Genomic DNA, 20,346 nt, shown 5'->3' with positions numbered 1-20,346 from the left:
GCAGGGTGGGCCTCTCGGTCCCAGGAAAGGACCTGTCACAGATGTCCACTGCATCAGCTTGAAGATGAAGTTCCAGCAATGGATTTAGCGACTCCAGGGTATGGCCATTTTTTTCCCACCATTAAATAGGGAATAATTCCCAGCTAATAGGAGAAGAAGCCTACAATATTGACAGCCAGCCAGCTTGAGAAACTGGGTATTTACTTTCTTACCCTTCCTCTGGCTAATGACAAAATTAAGTAAATACCATCTCTCCTTCTGGAAAAAAGGGGTGCCTACACAAAATACTCTGAATGCCTGTGGATAGGAACTGTCTTGGTATGCATGACTTGTGGGTAAGAATCACTTCACCCAGAAGCTTCTGTAATCTGCTATAATAAGCCAATTGTAATTAACAAGTCTGGATGCTTTCCAGCACTCATATAAGTGAACCAGCGTTAGTATCTGCTTATTCACTTCCGCTGTGGCTACACATGTGGTTTTACCCAAGAAGTGAATGCAGTCAGCTTTGATCTTGAGTGAAAACGGAGCTCCTATTAAGATCAACAGAACTGCGGTAGAGAAATTCTGAGAGGAAGTGGGATTGGCCATCACCAAGCTTGTGAGCTTCACAGAACTCTGGCCCAATAGCACCTTGGGCTAGGTGTCGAACTTGTGGCCCTCCAGATGTTATGGACTACAGTTCCCATCATCATGCTGGCAGGGGATGGTGGGAACTGTAGATCATAACATCTGGAGGGCCGCGAGTTTGACACCGATGGATGAACCTTTGGTCCAAATCCTGCAAGGCAATTTATTGTTAGGTCCTATTCACTGAGCGTTGAAAAGTCGCTTGCTGCCGCCAATAGCCCTCTCAACTGCTGCAGCACCATTGCTGGTTTAAAATGGAGGGGACTGCTAGATAAGCAGCTCTGGAAAAATGAGAGGGTCAGGCATCCATATGTTAGAAATTGCAACACAAACACAGCTACCCTGTTTCCCCGAATATAAGACATCCCCTGAGAATAAGACGTAGCAGAGGTTTTGCTGAAGTGCTAAATATAAAGCATCCCCCGAAAGTAAGAAGTAGCAAAGTTTTTGTTTGGAAGCATGCCCATCGAACAGAATACCAGAGCATGCAGCTGTGGAGCGGAAAAATCCCTAAATACAAGATATAGCGCATCTTTGGGAGCAAAAATTAATATAAGACACTGTCTTATTTTCAGGAAAACACGGTAAAACTCTACTCCATGCATAGCTCTAAACTCCATTAACAAAAATTCAAGATTTAATACATTCAGGCTTAACAGTAAGCTGGGAAATCAAAGAAATTCTGAAAGTGTGTGAAGTTTTGAATCTTCTTTAAGGCTCTGATGGGATTTACAACTCAGCTTTGCCAGCTGCGTTCGAAGAACGTGCATTTTGAAGTGTTTGGGAACCCACGCCTATGTTTACACTTGGTAAATAGAGGCATGCTATTTACAAGGTAATTGAAATAGAATTAATCAAAATTCTCAATGATTCAGTTCACTTGGGAAATTTGCAGTTGGGAGAGAGCAAGCCCCTATCTACCCAAGGGAAGTGTTCGAGCTTCCTCCAGAGCCACTAAGGCTGTGTGTTCTGCAGCTTAACTTATTTTTGTTTGACAAGATGTCAATTCTCATTTTGGACAGCAGAAGTTTATTAGACTGCAACATTTCCCCCCCGATTTTACCATGTTCATTTAGTTGTATAAAGCAATAAACCATGTATCACATCCCATTCACTGTTCACTCGTGTTTATTATATTGAACTATTTCTCCAGCCTACAGGTAACTGACCTGTTACTATAGCTTCAAAAGTACCTTTGTTCCATTCCCGGAATGGACAACAGACATGGTAAGGCCACAGCTTGGTTTAGAGAACCAAAAGTAAATGGCATCCATTCTGAAGGACCTGTATCCTCTTAATAATAGAATAAGAGTTGGTTTTTATACCTTTCTTTTCCTGTACCTTTAAGGAGTCTCAAAGCAGCTTACAATCACCTTCCCCAGGACAGGCACCTTGTGAGGTCAGTGGGGCTGAGAGTTACAATACAACAACCTTTATTAGGCATATTAAAATAGGCTCCAGAGCATTACAGACATTTCTGAAGTACAAATCAAAAGTACATTCAAAACACACAGATAAACTGTATCTAGTATTGGACATTACTTAGAAAATTCTGTCACTTGTAAAGGGCTGAGAGTTCTGAGAGAACTGTGACTGCCCCAAGGTCGTCCAACAGACTTCATGTGTAGAAGTGGGGAAAACAAACCTGGTTTGCCAGATTAGAGTCTGCCACTCATGTGCACAAGTGAAGACTCAAACCTTCTCCGGATTAGAGTTGGCTACTCTTATTTATTGGTTATATTTATATACCGCCCTCCCCCGGAGGGCTCATTAACCATTACACCATGCTGGCTTTTTTCGGGTCTGATCCAGCGTGATTTTTCTAACGTTTCCAGCTATGCCCAGGTTTTACCAGGCATATGGGCTATTTGGAAACCAAGATGCACTCTTAATTAGGGGTCAGTCCCGTTCAACTCGTGAGCATTCACATATTCCGGATCGGCGGCGAATCTGCTCGATTCCCCGTCCCTGCAACGAGGGCGCTCTGCCGCTGGGGGGCGTCCTGGCCTCGTTGCTCCGCCGCGGCTCCCGCCAGCTTTCCGCCCGGGCTCCCCCAGTCAGCGTCGGCCGCGGACTGCTCTCTGCCTCGGTGCGTCTTCCGCGAGCACAATGCAATCCTGTGTTATCTGCAACCCCCGCGCCGGGCAGGCGTAGCAGCCGGGCGGAAAAGAGGAGAAGCGCTGGGAGCCACTTTGCATTCCGAAACGGGGATCCTCCACCATAATCCGAATCGGAGAGATTTACACTGAGAGCGGAGCAAGGGGAAACCCTGCGGTCCGCGCCTGGGATTTACAAACACATACGGGGCGACTCGCTGGCTTGGACCGGTCCGGAGGTACAAAAAGTTTGGAAGTTTGCAAGCTGGTGGGCGCATTGCGAGGGAGGGGGGGCACCGTTGCTATTCCCCCCCACCCCCTTTCCGAAATATTGATTTCCCTCCTTGGGGCTGCCTGGAGCTTCTGGAACTACAAAGAAACAACAAGGATGTTGCAAGATTGTTTTGTTTTGGCTTCAGGCTCGGATTTTGCTTTTCGATTTCGCGGAGGCGGCAGGAGTAGCTCTCGATCGGGATTCCTCTCGTCCGCGACCAAGAGATTGCATCTGATCCCAACGCCAATTTATTGACACCATAAGGATCTTGTCTGCTATATTATACGTACGTGATTAAGAGCTGGTGCAAAACGGGATTACAACAAGAAGCCGGACGAGGAGAGAAGAAAAAGCCGAACGGGGTTTTAACCGGCGCGCCCCCCCCCCCCCCCATCTGAACATTAGATTTTTCAGCTTGGAAGTTCTGCCAAAGCCTTGAGAAACCGCGTGCATCATCCGTCTGGGCGAGCCTTCCCGGTGCAAACGACTTGCTTCTAAAAACGTCTCACTCTTGTGCATGCCCCCCCCTTACCAAATTCCCCACCCCCAGCTTTTCAAACTGCCCTAGGAGACCTTGGTCTTTGTCGATTCCCTCCCCCGCCCCTTTTAAAAGTTGTCCCTCTACTTTTCTACTAGACGTGCCCCCCCCCCCCAAGTTTGCTTACTGTAAAAATGTCTGCATCCTTTCAAGCGGCCGTCCATTAGTACTTCCTGGAAGGGGGGGGGAGAGAATAAAAGCCCTCCTATCCGTTGCTTTTTATATGCCTATCCCTTGCAAATCTCCACCGCGGCGTGGCCTCTTTGCTTTTTCTGCTCGCCGCTCCGTTGCATTCATATGCTAGCAAGTCTCTAACGTGGGGGGGAGCTCCGCTCTAAATCTGTCAGATTCTCATTCTGCCTGCCCGATGGTGTGATAGACCCCCAAGCCGGAGGGGGTGGGGGGCGGCTGATCTCTGGCAGCTTTGCAAAATTAAAAAAAACAAACCCAGATCGGCCTCTTGGAGCAAACCCGTTGCCCACTCATGCGGCACGGAGGGAGAGCCTAGGCCGGCTCAGGCCCGGAGGAGCACCCGAGATGGGGGACACGGCGGCCCCGCAAGCGCCGGCTCTGCTGGGGGCGCCGCGGGTGCACAGCGCGATCGTGGAGCGGCTGCGCGCGCGCATCGCCGTCTGCCGCCAGCACCACCTGGACTGCGCGGGGCGCTACGAGCGCGGCCGGGCGGAGACCTCGGAGCGCGAGCGGGAGGGCACGCGCCACCTCCTCCGCCTCGTGCAGCAGCAGCACGGCCAGGCGGCGCGCAAAGGCGCCAAGCACGCCAAGGCGGCGGCGGCCGGCAACCCTTGCGCCACAGCGCCCCCTCCGGCGGACCACTATCACCAGCCGCTGCTCGGCGACGGCGCCCTTGGCGGCAGGAATGGGGTCGAGCAGGGCCCGGCGGCTGGTGGGGAGCAGAGGAACCCGGCGTTGGTGGCGGTGAGTCCGCTTTGCATTAAGTCTGCATTGTTGCATTATGTCTTCACTGCACTGTTGCAAGGATGGTGCAGTGGTTAGGAGCAGGTGGACTCTAATCTGGAAGAAGAAGAAGAAGAAGAGTTTGGATTTACAGCCCACCTTTCTCTCTCAGGTGGTTCACAAGTTCCTTTCCCTTCCTCTCCCCACAACAGACACCTTGTGAGGTAGGTGGGGCTGACAGAGTTCTGAGAGAACTATGACTAGCCCAAGGGCACCAATCAGGCTTCATGTGGAGGAGCAGGGAAATAAATCAGTTATCCAGATAAGCCTCCACCACTCCGCTAGAGGAGTGGGGAATTGAACCCAGTTCTCCACATTAGAAACCACCTGCTCTTAACCACTACACCACGCTAGAGAACAGGGATTGATTCCTCACTCCTCCACATGAGCCACAGACTCTAATCTGGAGGCGTGGGTTTGATTCCCCACTCACTCTTGTCTGGTGAACTGGGTTTGTTTCCCTGCTCCTACAGATGAAGTCTGCTGCTGACCTTGGGGCAGTTGCAGTTCTCTCAGAACTCTCTCAGCCCCACCTGCCTCACAAGGTGTTTGTTGCGAGGAGAGGAAGGGAAAGGAGTTTGTGAGCCAGCTTACAGGAGAGGAAGGTGGGGTATAAATCTGAACTCTTCTACTCCTTGTGGCAACAGCCAGATGCATTTTTAGGGTTAATAATTTTTTCTCCTGCATGAGGGTCTGCGCTCACTTCCCCAGATTAATTGGAGTGGACACGCATCTGTCAAGTGACTAAATTGAGGCTATCGTACTTCTGTCTCATTATGTGAAAGCTGGAGTCACTGGAAAGAGCAGTAATGTTGGGAAAAGTTGAAGGCAGTAGGAAAACAGGAAGATCCAACATGAGGCAAAGAAAAGGAGAAGAGTTTGGGTTTATTCCTTGCTTTTCCAAACTATAAGCGGCGTACAAACTCCCTCCCTTCCTCTCGCCACAACAGAGGTCTTGCGAGGTAGGTGGGGCTGAGAGAGTTCTGAGAAAACTGTAACCGACCCGAGGTCATGCAGCAGGCTTCATGTGTAGGAGCAGGAGAAAACATTTTCAATTCACCAGATAAGAGTGGGGAATCAAACCTGCTTCTTCAGTTTAGAGTCCACCTACTTTTAACCACTGTACCCCAATGGCCGGACTGTGAAGGAGGGTCTGCAGGCCCTAAGAAAGGCTGTTGACCATTGGACTTTTTGGAGGACATTGATTCATAGGGCCGCCATAGGTCGCAAGGCACTTGGCAGCAGTTAACGCACATTGAGGCTGTGCACCCTGATGCATCTGTTGAAGTGAGCACTGCTGGGATAAATCTGATGGTCTTTTCGATGCCACTGGAATCCTTTTCAGTTTCATCTGGGTTGGCTGGTTGGTTTTCCCGCCTAGGAATGCCAGCATTTTAAGTAGCCCTCTTTTCTACCTCAAATAGCAGCCGGCATCTTATTAATTCTTCGTGCGATATTACAGTTTAATGAGAATCGCAGCAGTCCTAGAAGGTGACTGGAACTATCAGCGCCACATTTCATATCTGGGAGAAGGGAAAGAGCAGGGTGGCTTGCTTTAAAAGACATCACTTGGAGTGTTTCCCCCCTCCCTTCCCCCAATCACTTAATTTCCCTGCCAGAAAGAGCTTTTCATCAACACAGCTGTGTGTTTTATCATTACTGCTTAATCTCTGGCTACTGATAGATGCTTGAGTTGAGGCGGGGCTTCTGGAAGCTGACGGCATAAAGCGGGGTGTCAAACTCGCGGCCCTCCAGATGTTCATGAACTACAATTCCCATCAGTCCCTCCCAACATGAGCATTGGCAAGGGCTGGTGGGAATTGTAGTTCATGAACATCTGGAGGGCCACGAGTTTGACACCTGTGGCATAAAGCCACGTTAGATGGTACCACAAGTCTGCGGCTGCAAGGGCCAGTCAGCAGCTGCACTGGAACCTCACCCTCTGTAACAGCAGCATGGTGCTAGAGTAGATCGGGCAGGTGGACGGGGGTGCTGCCAGCTGGGCGCAAAGGCCTCCCACTAGCTGGCGGCAGCTCCGAGCCGGTGGCAGCCTGGCCAGTGCTGCTTGTGGGGGAGAGGAGAAGAGAGGGTGGTGAGGCATCAGGCTGGGCACAGGGGAGGGCAGGGGAAAGGGCAGGGGCGGGTGGAAAATGCACCCCCCACGTGACCCAGGCAAATGGCACCTGGATCGTCTGCCCCCTCTGTCCCCCTAGATCTGTCAGTGCTTAAATCCCAGTCAGAAGGTGGGAGGGGTGTTACGGTGAAAGGATGCAGAGGCATAATGCAAACTGTAATCAGCTGTACTAGTGCAAGACAGAAATAGTGGCAAAAAATCTAAAGAGAGCTGTGTGTGTGTGTGTGTGTGCACGCGCGCCATCCGATTTTTGTCAGTCCTATGAATTAATGACCTCCAAAGTATCCTATCGTTGATAGCCTTTCTCAGGTCATGCAGACAGAGGGCCGTGGCCGACTTGATTGAGTTAATCCTGTTGGGACTTTTTTTATTCCTTTACAACTTTTCCTATCGTTATTGTCATTTCCAGCAAGTCTTGTCTTTTCATAAGGTGACCAAAATACGATAGCCTCACTTTAGTCATTTTAGCTTCTAGAGGGAGAGTTCACGTTTCAAACTAATCAACTTTCTACCTGCCGTCTTTCTTCGTTGCCCAACTTTCACATTGCACAGTAATGAAGAATATCGTAAGAGGAATTAACTTGATCTTTGTCATCAGCAACACATCCTTACACTTAAGGATCTTTTCAAACGCTTATACCCTGGTATTCTTCAAGAACTTGGATCCCACAAATATTGAGTGACTGAGATTCTCCATGCCCCTTCCACACATGCAGAATAACGCACTTTCACTTCACTTTCACAACTGTTTGCAAGTGGATTTTGCTATTCTGCACAGTAAAATCCAGCTGCAAAGTGGATTGAAAGTGCATTATTCTGCTTGTGCAGAAAGGGCCTAAAAATGGCTTGCATCGCAGAGCCCGGGATTCAAAGGTTTCTACTGTGTTTTTTGAGCAGGTCAAGGAGAGGTTCTGAAAACGGTACTGTACGCTGAGCCCAGCAAAACCAAAACCTTGAAATGTCTCCCTGCCGCATTATGGGGGGACTGTGCAGTAGTTTATGCATGGAGATCATTGACTTAGATCACAGGTGTCAAACTCACGCTCCTCCAGAAGTTATGGACTACAGTTCCCATCATCCCCTGCCAGCATGATGCTGGCAGGGGATGATGGGAACTGTAGTCCATAACATCTGGAGGGCCGCGAGTTTGACACCTGTGATAGATTCTTCAGCATGGCAAGTAATTCTCTGATGCACTCTGCTGGGAAGATCGAGATCTTCACGTCGGACGTGCTGTCCTTTTTCTGTCTTGATGGATCCCAGCTGCAGAGCCTGAATGCTGGTATTGCTCATGTCCCATTAGAGTATCGTGGGGTGAGCCATAGCGAATGCATTTATTCCAGCACGTTCCTATAATAGCAATATGTGGGTTAAACAAATGCAGCAAATTATGAGCAACACGTTAGACTGTGGAGGCAATCTGTTCTGTGCTTTGTGCAAAGAATGGGAGGACACAGTGATCCCAGTACTTAAAGTTTCTTTGCAGATTAAAGTTCTTGTTGAAATGTAGTGATGGGCACAGGCTCCAAAAAACCATCTCTGGTCCTCACATGTTTTCTCCTGTTCAGACCACAGGCCCGCAGGACTCTGTTGTTTCAAAGGGAAAAATTACTCCATCAACTACTGGAATATTGTCAGTTTGCAGGCTTGATCAGACTAAGAGGAATTACCCCCTGGAAAATAGGGTTGCCAATCTTTGTGGGTGGCATTGGTTCAACATGTTACAACCCCAGGAACCTGGTTAATCCCTTGTAGTGTGTGCTTGGGCAGTTGTTTGTTTGTTTGTTTGTTTACTGTTTGGTTTTCTATACCGCCCTATCCCCGGAGGGCTCTGGGCGGTGTACAACATAAAATTCTACCACAATACAACCAAAGGGAGCAAAGTTTAACTACATGTAAATAAATTACAACTACGCAAGCTCCATCAGTTTTAAAATATGACCACTAAATCCCTTTGAAAAACAGCAGTTAGTACAATAAAATAAAAATAAAAAGGCGTCCAGCGAAACCCATATTGAAAACCCTCCCCAAGAGGGGGGAACGGCGAGTCCCATCGATAGGAAGGGACCCGGATGTAAAAGGAGCACGTTATGGAAGAAATGTTTGTGTGTCATAGTCATAGGGTGGAAACAGCAAAGAACTCTTCCAGTATTTCTTGAGGTGCGTCAGCGCTATCTTATTTTGAAGCCATCAGTAATTTTATCTTTGGGGAAGAACAGGCACTGTGTAAAGCTCTTGTGAAGAAAGCTGATGTTTACAAATCTCCTGGTACTTATTGCATCAGCACAAAGGAGGGTAATAAAACTTGGTATTTGTGTAACATGTTTTTAGAAGGGGTTTTACATTTATTTGTTTATTTATTAAATTTATAGGCTCTTTTCCATGCCAAGGCAGGTTCAGAGCCGTTTACTTGCAATATTTGCATCGATTTGGTAAGGTAGACCAACAGTTATCCCCATATTGAAGATGGGATGTGGATAGACAGTGGATTGGCGCCAGACTAAACGGACAATGTCCATTGATTTCCCCCTTCCCACTGCATACCCCCCTCATATAATGGTTGCCAACACTGGCCTCTCCCCTCCCCCCAACCCTCTAATTAGTTCTGTTAATCGGATATATTATCACCATTGGGATTACATAGAAATTATATAGTTTTAACTGATTGATTTTACTGTATTTATGTATTTATTCTGTGCTTATGAAGGGAAACCGCTCCAAGCTTCAAAGGGGAGAGGCAGTATAAAAGTCTAATAGCATAAAGACAAAAAGACACATCTTAGAACAGCATGTTAGGCAAATTATTCCATCCTCCTGACCAGTGAGTCAAAGGAATTTGATTGTACAAGGAATTGCTCTGGTGATAACCCAGTTGAAATGTAGCTCAAGGGAGCTGACCCAGATGGAGTCTTTGCAAGACAAGCTAATTTTTGGAGAGGTCTAAAGGTTTCAGTTGCAGACACTGAAATCCCTTGTTTTGAATGTTATCCTCACTGGTAGGCATAGACTGAAATCAGAACTCATTGGGACTTAGCTCTGAACACACCTGCTTGGGATTCCACTGGTAGGCAAGCCCCAATCCCTTCGCCCATCCTGGGGGTGAAAATGCTAGCCTGCCTTGCACAGGTGTTGTAAAGGCTGGTGATGTAAGACTATCAGACTGGGATCTGGAGAAACCATATTCCAGTCCCTACGCTGCCCCAGAAACTTGCTGAATGTTAGCTTCTCTCAGCCTAATTTACCTCACAGAGTTGTCGCTTTGAGGGTAAAATGGCAAAGGAGAGAATGGTTGTGTGAGTTGCTTGGGCTCTCAACTAAGAAGAAAAGTGGGGATAAAAATATCCAAATAAAGTGGGGAAAAGATTGTTGGGGCTGTATGGGGAAAGTTGCCAACAACCTGGAGAGAAAAATTGTCCTGCAACTGAATGGATGTTATTGACCTCTTCTTGGCCGTGAAAATCTTCAGCGGCCCATTTCCACACATGAAGCCGCTATTAGAAATACATGAGATTTAATTTCTCTAAGCTGTTGGCAACCCTTATCAGGGTACGGATGAAAAGAACAATTCCTATTGATAACACCAGGACAGGTAAAGGGCAAGGGCTGTTTTGGGTTGTTTGGTTGCGGCTTTGACAGGAATCCAGGCCAAGAAGACAGGCCGAGCCACAAAAGTTCTCTGAGGAGGGTGCCGGCAGAGAACCAGGGTGTCGGGCATCAAGGAATGAGACCTCGAGGGCTGGGATCAAAGGCAGGAATAAATATCTCCTCACACATCACAAATTTCATAATTTGACGTCTCTAGTATCCTTCCCGGTTTACACAGGTGCAGCATTCCAGCTCGAAGGGTTTGCTCTCCTGCCAGCTCATGCAAATAGCTTCCCACGTGTTCCAAAAAGCTTCCATGCAGACCAGTTCTCAGAAGGCTGTGGAGCAGTTTCGGCCGCATTCTCACATGCAGCGTTTGAGCGGCTGGAAAGGAAGCTCTTTCCTATCGATTTCTTCACAACCCTCTTCTGTATGGCATTTTGAGCCATCGTTTTATTACATCATTCATAGGGAGCGAGAGCTGAAACGAACGTTTGCATGTGTTGCAATTTTGTTGGGGTGTCTACGTTTCCTGCTTTTCTGATTTCAGCGTGTAAACTGCATGGGAAATCTTACCCCAGAATTGGTCTGCTCTTATGCATGCTTACTGAAAAATTATTTCTGTTTGGGTCAATGAAAGGTATGCCAGGCTGTGTGTGTAGATGCATTGGAGTTTCTTAAATGTTTTTGAAGGCATCCAATATGAAATATAAAATGTTGTCAACATGCCTGATCACGCTACATCACCAGCGTTTGGCACCTTTGTATGGCTCCTCTCAAATGCAATTCAATCAACTGTGTGCTAAAATCAAGTTCTCTCAATAGGAAACACCATTGTACCTCAGCTGTTATGCACTATTAATTTTCATTTTGTCACCCACCTATCTTAGTGAGACTCAAGGTAGATTATAAAATCAGGAAAAATATTTTTAAAAGGCCGTATATACAACAAATAAAGCAATAAAACTAAAGAACCATGAAATTAAAACTGTATAATATATCCAGTAAATAATGCAATATCTTAGAATTATCACATATTACTAATTAATTAAAAATTATTCTGGCACTAGACAAGGCTGAAGTTAATCCCAGTATTTGGCTTTCCAGCGATTTTTTTAGAAGGACAGATGTAGCTTCAAACAATCCGAATTGAGCCGCTCTGCATTCCCAAATGAGTTTTGGCTGCTCTGCTTCAAATCATGTCACCGCAATTGTGTGTGTTGCAAAGAAACTGAGTTGGTGAGGATAATACTGGCCTACCAGACAGGGTCATTGTGAGGATAGCAAGATTAATATCGTATTCCAAGACAGAATGTATATGAGAATGGTGTCAGGTTCACACCTTTGTGACTGAGGACTGTTAACAAACCGCATTTGTTCTGACGTTCAAATACGGCAAAATGGCAAATTGTGTGCATTGTTATGGCATAACCTTCTTGAGTTGTGATTTGGGGAGGCCCAGAGTTTATTTTGAGATGGAAAGCTCCTGAAATCCCAATTCCTTATTTGTAGGTGAATTCCCAGTGACACTGAAAATGAAATCAAAACAGATCACCAAGGGGGCAGGGGGGTAGCCGCTTGTGAGCATCTTACAAACAAAACAATATGAAAGTAAGATGCACACTCCCTCTCCCATTGTTGCCTTCACAACAGCCTTGTGAAGTAGACTCAACTGGAAAATTGTAACTGGTCTGAGGTCACCCAGTGAAAGGCAATCTGAATCCAGATATCTAGTCCTAGTTTAAAACTGTAACCATTATACCACCCTACACATTGGCATCAGGTAGCAGAGAATTTTCTGGAATGTAGCATTTCATATTGTAGGTGGGAGAGTAACTATTTTAAAAGCTCCCCTACATTAGCTACTACCTGCAGCTGGAAAACTAGCTTTTCAGGGGTAGCAATAGTATCACAGAGGTTAATATGTGGTTTGAATCCATTCAATGCACATCACTCCCAAACACAAAGTAGATGTCTAAGTATGTATGTTGGCCTGCAGCAAACGACAGGACTCGCAATAATGGGTATAAATTATGGTCGGAAAAGTATAGGGAAAGGTACAGTAAAAGTAGTTTAGCAGTGGAACTGGCTGCCTAGAGAAGGGGGTGAGCTGTCCCTCTCTGGCAATCTTCAAACCAGAGCTGGATGAATTCTTGTTACAGATGCTTTAGGATGATTCTGCATTGAGCAGGGGTTGGGCTAGATGGCCTTTGTAACCCCTTCCATGGTTCCATGCATGCCTCACCTTTCTTGAGCAGTGAAGTTGTAGGCGCAGAACTTGCCTGGCTCGGTTCTCTTTGGGAGAGAGAACAGAGGGCTGGAGACTCGGAAATGAACGTTTCCTTCGTTTGCAAATATACAAGCAGAGGCAAAAAGCACTTCATTCAAGGAAGCAAATATATCTGATAGCCAGAGAGGGAGAGAGGAAGAGATGCTTCACTGAACTCACAGTTGTCTGTATGTTGTTTCCTTCCCTGCTTTACAAACCTGCCCACCCCTTTCAACGGAGGCCCCTTCCGCAACTGCAAAATAATGCATTTTCAAACCACTTTTCACAACGGTTTGCAAGTGGATTTTGCTATTCCGCACAGCTTCAAAGAGCACTGAAAGCAGTTTGGAAGTGCATTATTCTGCATGTGCTGAATGAGCCTGAACTAGGAGAGGTTACTTTCCCACAGCTCTGATAGAGACTTCATTTAGATATTTATGCCCCACCTCTCCTCCTAATGGGAACCCAAAGCTTACATCAACATTCTGTCCTCTTCCATTTTTCCCCTCACAACAACCCTGTGAGTTAGGTTTGGCCAAGAGAATGACTGGTCCAAGGTCACACCAGGTTTGTGGGATCAAGATGGCATTTAGACTGTAGTCTCCCAGGTACTTGCCCAACACTAGTTTTTCCAACCAGTCTGGAAAAATAATGTGCTCTTCTATTAATAGAGGAGTGTTGTGTGATAATGGGCAGTGGAACTTTTTCACGGCAAAGAGATAAATATCACTGCTGCCAGGAACTTAGGAGGCAGGAACGTGTGGTGGGGCAACAACATCCAGTGTGCTATGGCATCATTTTCAAGGAAAACCTAGAATTGATGTCAGGTTACTCTAGGAATTGCTGAAAACTCTATGGTAAATTGTAGGGTTCCTTGAGGGATGTCGTGTCAGTTCTGGGTTTTCAACAGAAGTCACATCAAAGTGTGTGTGATGTTGGCAGTTTTTAAACTTTATTTTTCTCACTGCTTCCAGCTGTGGCAGGCAACTAAGGTTGCCAGTGCGAGGTTTCCTGCCAGAGGGGCAGACTTGGCAACCCTATCTGGTAAGCAACTTCCCATTAAGCTGGCAGCATAATTTTTCTCCAGGCTGTTAGCAACCCTCCGCAACGCTTCAACCACTCCATAACACTGCTTCTTGAAGGGAGTCATTAAGAAACCATAACCTAACAATATCAATCTGTCAGGTAAACCACTCTGCTATTAAGGAACTGGTTTTGGCTCCGGTTGCCTTTGGCCAAATCCTTTCACATTGATCAAACACCCGCCTCACAATAATGTATCTACATGTGCACCTATATAATTACCCCTGTCAGTGTTTTTTTTAAGGAGTTTATTTGAAATTGTAACCTGTTTTGTAGCTGTTTTGTCTTGATTTTTTATTAGTTTCTTGGTCTGTTTCTTGCTGTAGGTTGCTTCACAGATATTTATCCAGAGAGGCAGGGTATAAATAAATAAAATTAATCTGTTAATAACAGTACTTAGCTTGTGAGAAAAAATGTTGGCTACAAATGCACTAAAATTATCTGTGTCCCTCTTTGGGACAGGAATTCAGCACTGTTTGAGGGGAAAACAGTGAACAGTGTCTTTCAGAACCAGTTTTCAGTGCTAGGCTTAATTCGTTGGGTAAGCAAATAAAACAACACTGTGCTTCAAGACATTCAGAGTGCCTCTCTATTATCAAATCAAGGAACACATGGAAAACAAACATAAAAGCAGGGATGCCAATTCTGGGTTAAGATAGTCCTGCAAATTTGGGGTTGGGTCCTGGGGAGGGTGATGTTTGTGGAGGGAGGGGCCTTCAGTGGCATAAAGTTCACAGGCTCCACCTTCCAAAGCAGCCATTTTCTCCAGGGGAACCGATCCCTGTAGTCTGGAGATCCGTTGTGATCTCAGGAGGCCGGCAGCCCCATACAGAGGTCAGATTTTTCTTCAACTTAGGATCGTGTTATGCTTTTCTTATGTGCAAAGCCCTTGTGTGTAAGAAAATTCCTCAAACCCATAGATAAATTGTCACATACACACACAAATTTCACAAGACGTTTACATTGCATGGCACCAGGATTCATTTCCATTCATGTGTCTCCCCCAATAAAAAAGACTTAGTTCTGTTCAGTATAACCTCTGAAGCATGTGTGAACATGTTGTTAAAACATGCTGCCAAGTGAAATGAATGCCAAAATACATTGTAAGCTCATTTGATTTCATTCCCCACCATGCAACATGATCTTCTTGGGGAATGGAATCTGAATAGCCTTGATACAAGCAGTTAATTGCGTTTTATTGCTGTATCTCACTTCTGTCTCGGGTGCTCCCCAAGGAGCTTAGAGTGGCATACATAATTCTCTCCCCACTTTGCCTCGATGGTAGTTCCAGGTGTAGGAACAAGGGGGATCATCTTCTGTGATGCTGATTTCTCGAATCGTTGCCAATTTCTATAGTTACACAGAGGCCCTTTCCCCACTTACCGTTTGCTGCGCGCTACTCTCCCCAAATAGCACGGGGTCCAGCTGCCCTCCCCACGAGTCCGGGCGGCGACAACGCAGCCGCCCCGACTCTGCCGCTCTCGCGTCCCCTCAGCGCGTGTCATTTCTGGCGCTGAAAAAATGGCACCTTTTGATGACCCCGCGCAGAGCGTGGGGCAGTGGGGAACACGACCCCACGGCAGAAATGACTCGCACTAAGAGTAGCGCGCCGCAAACGGTAAGTGGGGAAAGGGCCAGAGTCACTTCAGGGGTTTCTGGAGAGGTGCGAGGCTGCAGCCTGTAACCTCTAGGAACAATTGGAGGGTGGAACCTGCTGCGTCAAATGTTGAGCTGGTGCTCCTGCTTCACCTCTGGTTAAACTAGAAGTGGCACAAGGGGACAATGCCTCCACTGCCACCAACTCTAGACCAGGGTTCACCTGACCAACAACTCCTGAGATATTGTATGGAGGGACGCGTTTTGGGGGTTCAGACGTGAGTATTCAAACATCCACCTCTATAGTCTCCACCCTTGTTTTGAAATAATAAGAGTCCAGTTTAGGGGAATTCCTGTCACCTGATCAGCTGTGTGTTTCTTTACTGTGCAGTCTTCTCTGTTTTGGCCCCAAAACAAGTTCTGTCAACCTGGATCGGGTTTGCCCCTACTTGGTTAGAATGAACAGGATTGCAGCCTGCAGTTCTTAAAAGGACCCAGCCTGTCTTGATTTCTTGTAATGTACTCCCCAGCCAAGGGCCGTAAAGATCTTTTGCTGTTGCTTCTGCAGGTGTATACAAGACCTGTCTACCTGACAAGGTAGCAGGTGTATACAAGACCTCTCTACCTGAAGAGCTGCTGCCAATCTGCAGCAGCTTAACCTCCTACGCAGTGGCGTAGGAGGTTAAGCGCTTGTGTATCTAATCTGGAGGAACCGGGTTTGATTCTCCGCTCTGCCGCCTGAGCTGTGGAGGCTTATCTGGGGAATTCAGATTAGCCTGTACACTCCCACACACGCCAGCTGGGTGACCTTGGGCTAGTCACAGCTTCTCGGAGCTCTCTCAGCCCCACCTACCTCAGGGTGTTTGTTGTGAGGGGGAAGGGCAAGGAGATTGTAAGCCCCTTTGAGTCTCCTACAGGAGAGAAAGGGCGGGATATAAATCCAAACTCTTCTTCTTCTTCTTCTTAAACAATACGGACCTTGGTGGACCATTCAGTATAAAGCAGTTTCGTGACACAAGTGTTTACACAGCCTGTTTCTTTAGTTCAGGCTCAGAAAAAGTTGCAGAAGCCTCTTGGATTTAGAGGCTCCTTTTCTCAGCCACTCTCCTGACTATTCTTTTTCCTTTGCCTCAACTCAATCCGCCCCATGTCTCCTAATTTTTAGCACTGCAGACTTTCACTTCCTTCCCCCCCCCCCTTTCATGATCTAGTACACTGGTATCAGCAACAGGTGTTTGGGCTGAATAACTGTTTTGTTTGAGGCTAGAATACCCTAAGCTGCTGTTGAGTTTATTGAATACACTTGTGGAAATACACGTGCACCCGCATAATGCATATAAACAGGTGCCTGATCAAGGTGCGTGCCAAACGAATTCGCTTAGAGAAGCAACTTTCTCATGAATGCAGCTGGCTTGTCACTGAGGGCATGCATGAACAAAAATCTTCAGGCAGGTTTCCATTTTCATCAGATTTCTGTAGAAAATTCACTGCATCTTAGGGAAAGCCCCCTTCTAGAGTAACTTCTCTTTATATAGCCTTGGTTGATGCTCCATATGTGCAGTAGAAACTTGCATTCGGCGGGACTTTCTTCATGGTAGCCCCGCAGTTCTGTGATTATCTCCTGAGAAAAGCCCACCTGAAATTTTCTGTTCAGTGACTTGATGATTCCTTTTCTAGCTCTTACTTTTAAACTGGGCTGGTTTGCCACCAACCTTCCATTCATGGTGCCAGTTACTTGCTTCAGGACCTGAATGTAATTTATGCGTGAGTGGTCTCCTATTGCACTGCACTGTAGGTTTTGTAGTCATCAAATGCCACGGCTACAGGAAGTATATGCTTCACGGATGAGGAGGGACGTGAGGTTCTCCGAAAAGGATACATTATCAAGAGACTGTTGATGGTTTACGTTGGTGCTATAAATTATTGCTGACACGAATGACGTTGGTTTGGCACAAATGAGATAAGAAAATATAACGATGGTTCCAGTTAACGCTGCCAACTCTGGGTTGGGAAATTGCAGGAGATTTGGGGGTAGATTTTGGAAGAACTGGGTTTAGGGCAAAGAGAATGCTGATATCAGCCGATATCCTCTGTACTGCAGTGTCTGCTTTTTGCTTTAGTAGGCTAAAAGTTCTCTGGAGCATCCTTACAAGAAAGACAGGCAGCTGGGTATATAGCTTTGGATTGTGTCTTATAAAGTAGACTACAACTTAGTATTTGCTTACTTGAGGGGGGGGGGAAGTCTGTGTAACCTTGAGTTTATTCTTTTAAATAGCAAGGAATGGTATTTAGCTTTCAAACTGTGTCTCTTGCACATACACAGTGGCTACTTTTCATAAGGACGTTAAAAGCACATATTTGTAGGTCACACCAAAAATAGCTCGGGAGAAATCAGACTTGTCTGCTCGGGCAAATATTATATGCTGTAAAAGGTTTCTGAAACAGGGATACACACATAAAAGCTTTGACGGCCCCATTGGCTGGGAGTTCCTGCTTATGTGATTGAAGAAATCAATAACAGCGTAGAACATTTGAGGCAGAATATATAATAATGCTGTAATTTCCCTGTCAAGAAGATGGATGTTTCTGCTTGAGAGTCTGCTCTGCTGGATCAGCAAAGTTGTTTTTAGTAAGCATTGATGAGGGCTACATGCATTCTGTGCTAAGTAGTGTTAGTAATATTCGTAATCATCAATATATTTTATTCTCAGTGCGGCCAAATCTGTGGATACTTAAATATAGAGACTGGATCTGTGAACAGACTAGATTGATCTTTCTACATGAAGACATTATTCTGCTTTGAATCAGATTGAATCCTCAACAAGGTTGCCAGCTCTGGGTTGGAAAATACCTGGACATTTTGGGGAATAGAGCATGTGGAGGGTGAAGTTTGGGGAGGGGAGAGATGTCTGTAGGGTACAATGCTATTCGGCCCACCCTCCAAAAGAGCCTTTTTCTCCAGGGGAACTGATCTCTTGTCTGGAGATACCGTGGAACCTCGGTTTTCGTTGGTAATCCGTCCGAAAAGAATCGATGAAAACCGAAACCAATGAAAACCAAGGCAAACTTTTCCATAGGAATCAATGTAAATCCAATTAATCTGTTCTAGGCACTCCAAAAAACATACCAAAAACACATTTTTTGGTGAATAAACATAGTGTGTAATGCTGAAAACAGTAACAAACAATAACACTAGGACCAGCTTCAGAGCCAGTGGACCAGTGTCGCAGCAGAAAGCTGTCCAAAGAGGTCTGTTTCTGACGCCTCTTTAAGATTTGTCTGAAATGGGGCAAGACATTGTCATTAAACAAGTTGCAGACACGGCCTGCAACAGCTTTGTCCGGGTGATTTTTCTCCACAAACCCCTGCACCTTACTGTAAATCGATGAAAACCGAGACAAATCGATGAAAACCGAGACGAATTTTTCACTGAAAAAGTCGATGAAAACCAAAACCGATGAAAACCGAAGGCAATGAAAACCGAGGATCCACTGTAAATGTAAAAACGGGAGATGTCCAGGCCCCACCTAGAGTTTGGCAAGTCTAGGACTCCCATGTTGTGAAAGCAAAGCGGGATCATTTCAAATGACTCTTTTCCAGTGGGCTCTTTTAACTGTATCCATAGCAAATTTAGATCAAATACTGAACATCAAGTGATATGGTGTTTTCCCATGGCACCCACCATTTTCTGTTGTTCTCTCCCTGTTTCGGCTACCGTGATCCATATTGAAAATCTGCTTTGGTTCTTTAAAAAGGTAGAAACAAAAGGGGCAGCAAAAAGAAGCTTTTTACAAAGCACTACAAACGGTTGAGGTAGCGAGTCAAACACAACCATGTAACAAAACCTTTTAAAAAAAGTTTACCACAAAAAAATGGGATCAAACCCTCATTTAAAAAGCAGGACATTTGGCCTTTAGGATGTCTGAAATGAAAAAAAAAATTAACAGCTCGCCATCAGAATCAGCAGTCCTTTAAAGAGACTCCCTGTCCGAAATGCAATACAGGAGAAATATTTATCAGATACTAAAATGGATTAAACTGCCCCTCTGAAAATGATGTAAATCAATAGCAACAGGTTCCAATAGGCCTGGATAAAAAAAATGCCCTGCCCTTTTAACATGCAGAAATGGGCAGTGGAAGGTTTTCGTGGCACTGAGGTAAATCATATCACCCAGTAAATAACATCCATTTAAGCCTCTGAAAGGGTCAATACAATTTTATCTTCAGGCATCTGGCAACAAGCAGGTTCCCTTGAAAGTGAATGTTAGAATAATCACCATCGTGAGTGTCTTCGGTAGCTGACGGTCTCTCTAGAGTCCTATTTCCCTCCTACTTTTTCAAATTTCTCCTTTCCCGTTTGGTTTGGGCCACAATCTTGTAGCACTTCTGTGTTTGTGAAATTGACACAGACCTGCCAGACACATGGTTTCCACATGTTCTTCGCATTCCCCCCCCCCCCCAAAAAAAAATAATGGCTCTTCTCTGTACCATGTGGTGACCTTCCTGACATTAACTTCTTTTTTTTCGGTCTGCAGTTTATTTTCTCTCCCTGCCTCTCCTTCTCTCATGCTCGAAAACTCTTATTTTCCAAAAGCCTGTCTCTCTCTTACGAAAGTGTTTACCCAAGACCGGTGGGGAGAGGGGTAATTTTCCCACCAGGAGAGGCAGGGCAAATAACTTTACTACCGCTAAATCACCAGAGTCATAAAAAAAGCTGGGAATTTAGCAAAAGTAATGATCGAAACAGACAAGGGGGCTGTGATGGATTGGGCACGCCGAGGCCACAATTCAAAGGAACATCTAAGGAAGTGTTTAACATTTAATGTGAGATTATCTGAACAGGGATTCAGTTCCTGAAAATCAGGTTCTGTGGTCTCAGCTGTGTACTTTAGCTTATTCTTAACAAGCATGTGAATAGTCCCACACCAGCAAAGGAGGGGGGGGAGAGGGGGAGAGAGAGGTGAGGCGTGGGGAAGCTAGTGGTAGGGTGAGAAAAAAAGATATAATCTGTTGCTCAAAATCTTTTTTTAAAAAAATCCAGAACAGGGTCAGAGTATTTTGCCACGTAGTTTGCAAAATGGAGATGAACGGCAGAATTTCACGGGGTGGCGGAGACTTCTGGGGGTCCCCAGTCACAGCCTGACCTTATACCTGGAATGTCGGGCA

The 20,346-nt window shown here is 45.9% G+C and overlaps 1 protein-coding gene across 1 annotated transcript in view; it reads left to right on the top strand.

Moving 5' to 3' along the window:
- The first annotated feature begins 3,079 nt into the window (after positions 1-3,079).
- MAML2 (mastermind like transcriptional coactivator 2) overlaps positions 3,080-20,346 on the top strand; it is a 180,129-nt gene continuing 162,862 nt past the window's right edge. Inside the window, exon 1 of the mRNA XM_048493607.1 lies at positions 3,080-4,474. Coding sequence (XP_048349564.1) covers positions 4,076-4,474 — 399 coding nt within the window. The 5' untranslated portion in view covers positions 3,080-4,075. The remainder of the gene's footprint in view (positions 4,475-20,346) is intronic.

The sequence above is a fragment of the Sphaerodactylus townsendi genome, linkage group LG04, assembly GCF_021028975.2.
Source record: "Sphaerodactylus townsendi isolate TG3544 linkage group LG04, MPM_Stown_v2.3, whole genome shotgun sequence".
Lineage (NCBI taxonomy): Eukaryota > Metazoa > Chordata > Lepidosauria > Squamata > Sphaerodactylidae > Sphaerodactylus > Sphaerodactylus townsendi.
This window is presented reverse-complemented; position numbering and strand designations above follow the sequence as displayed.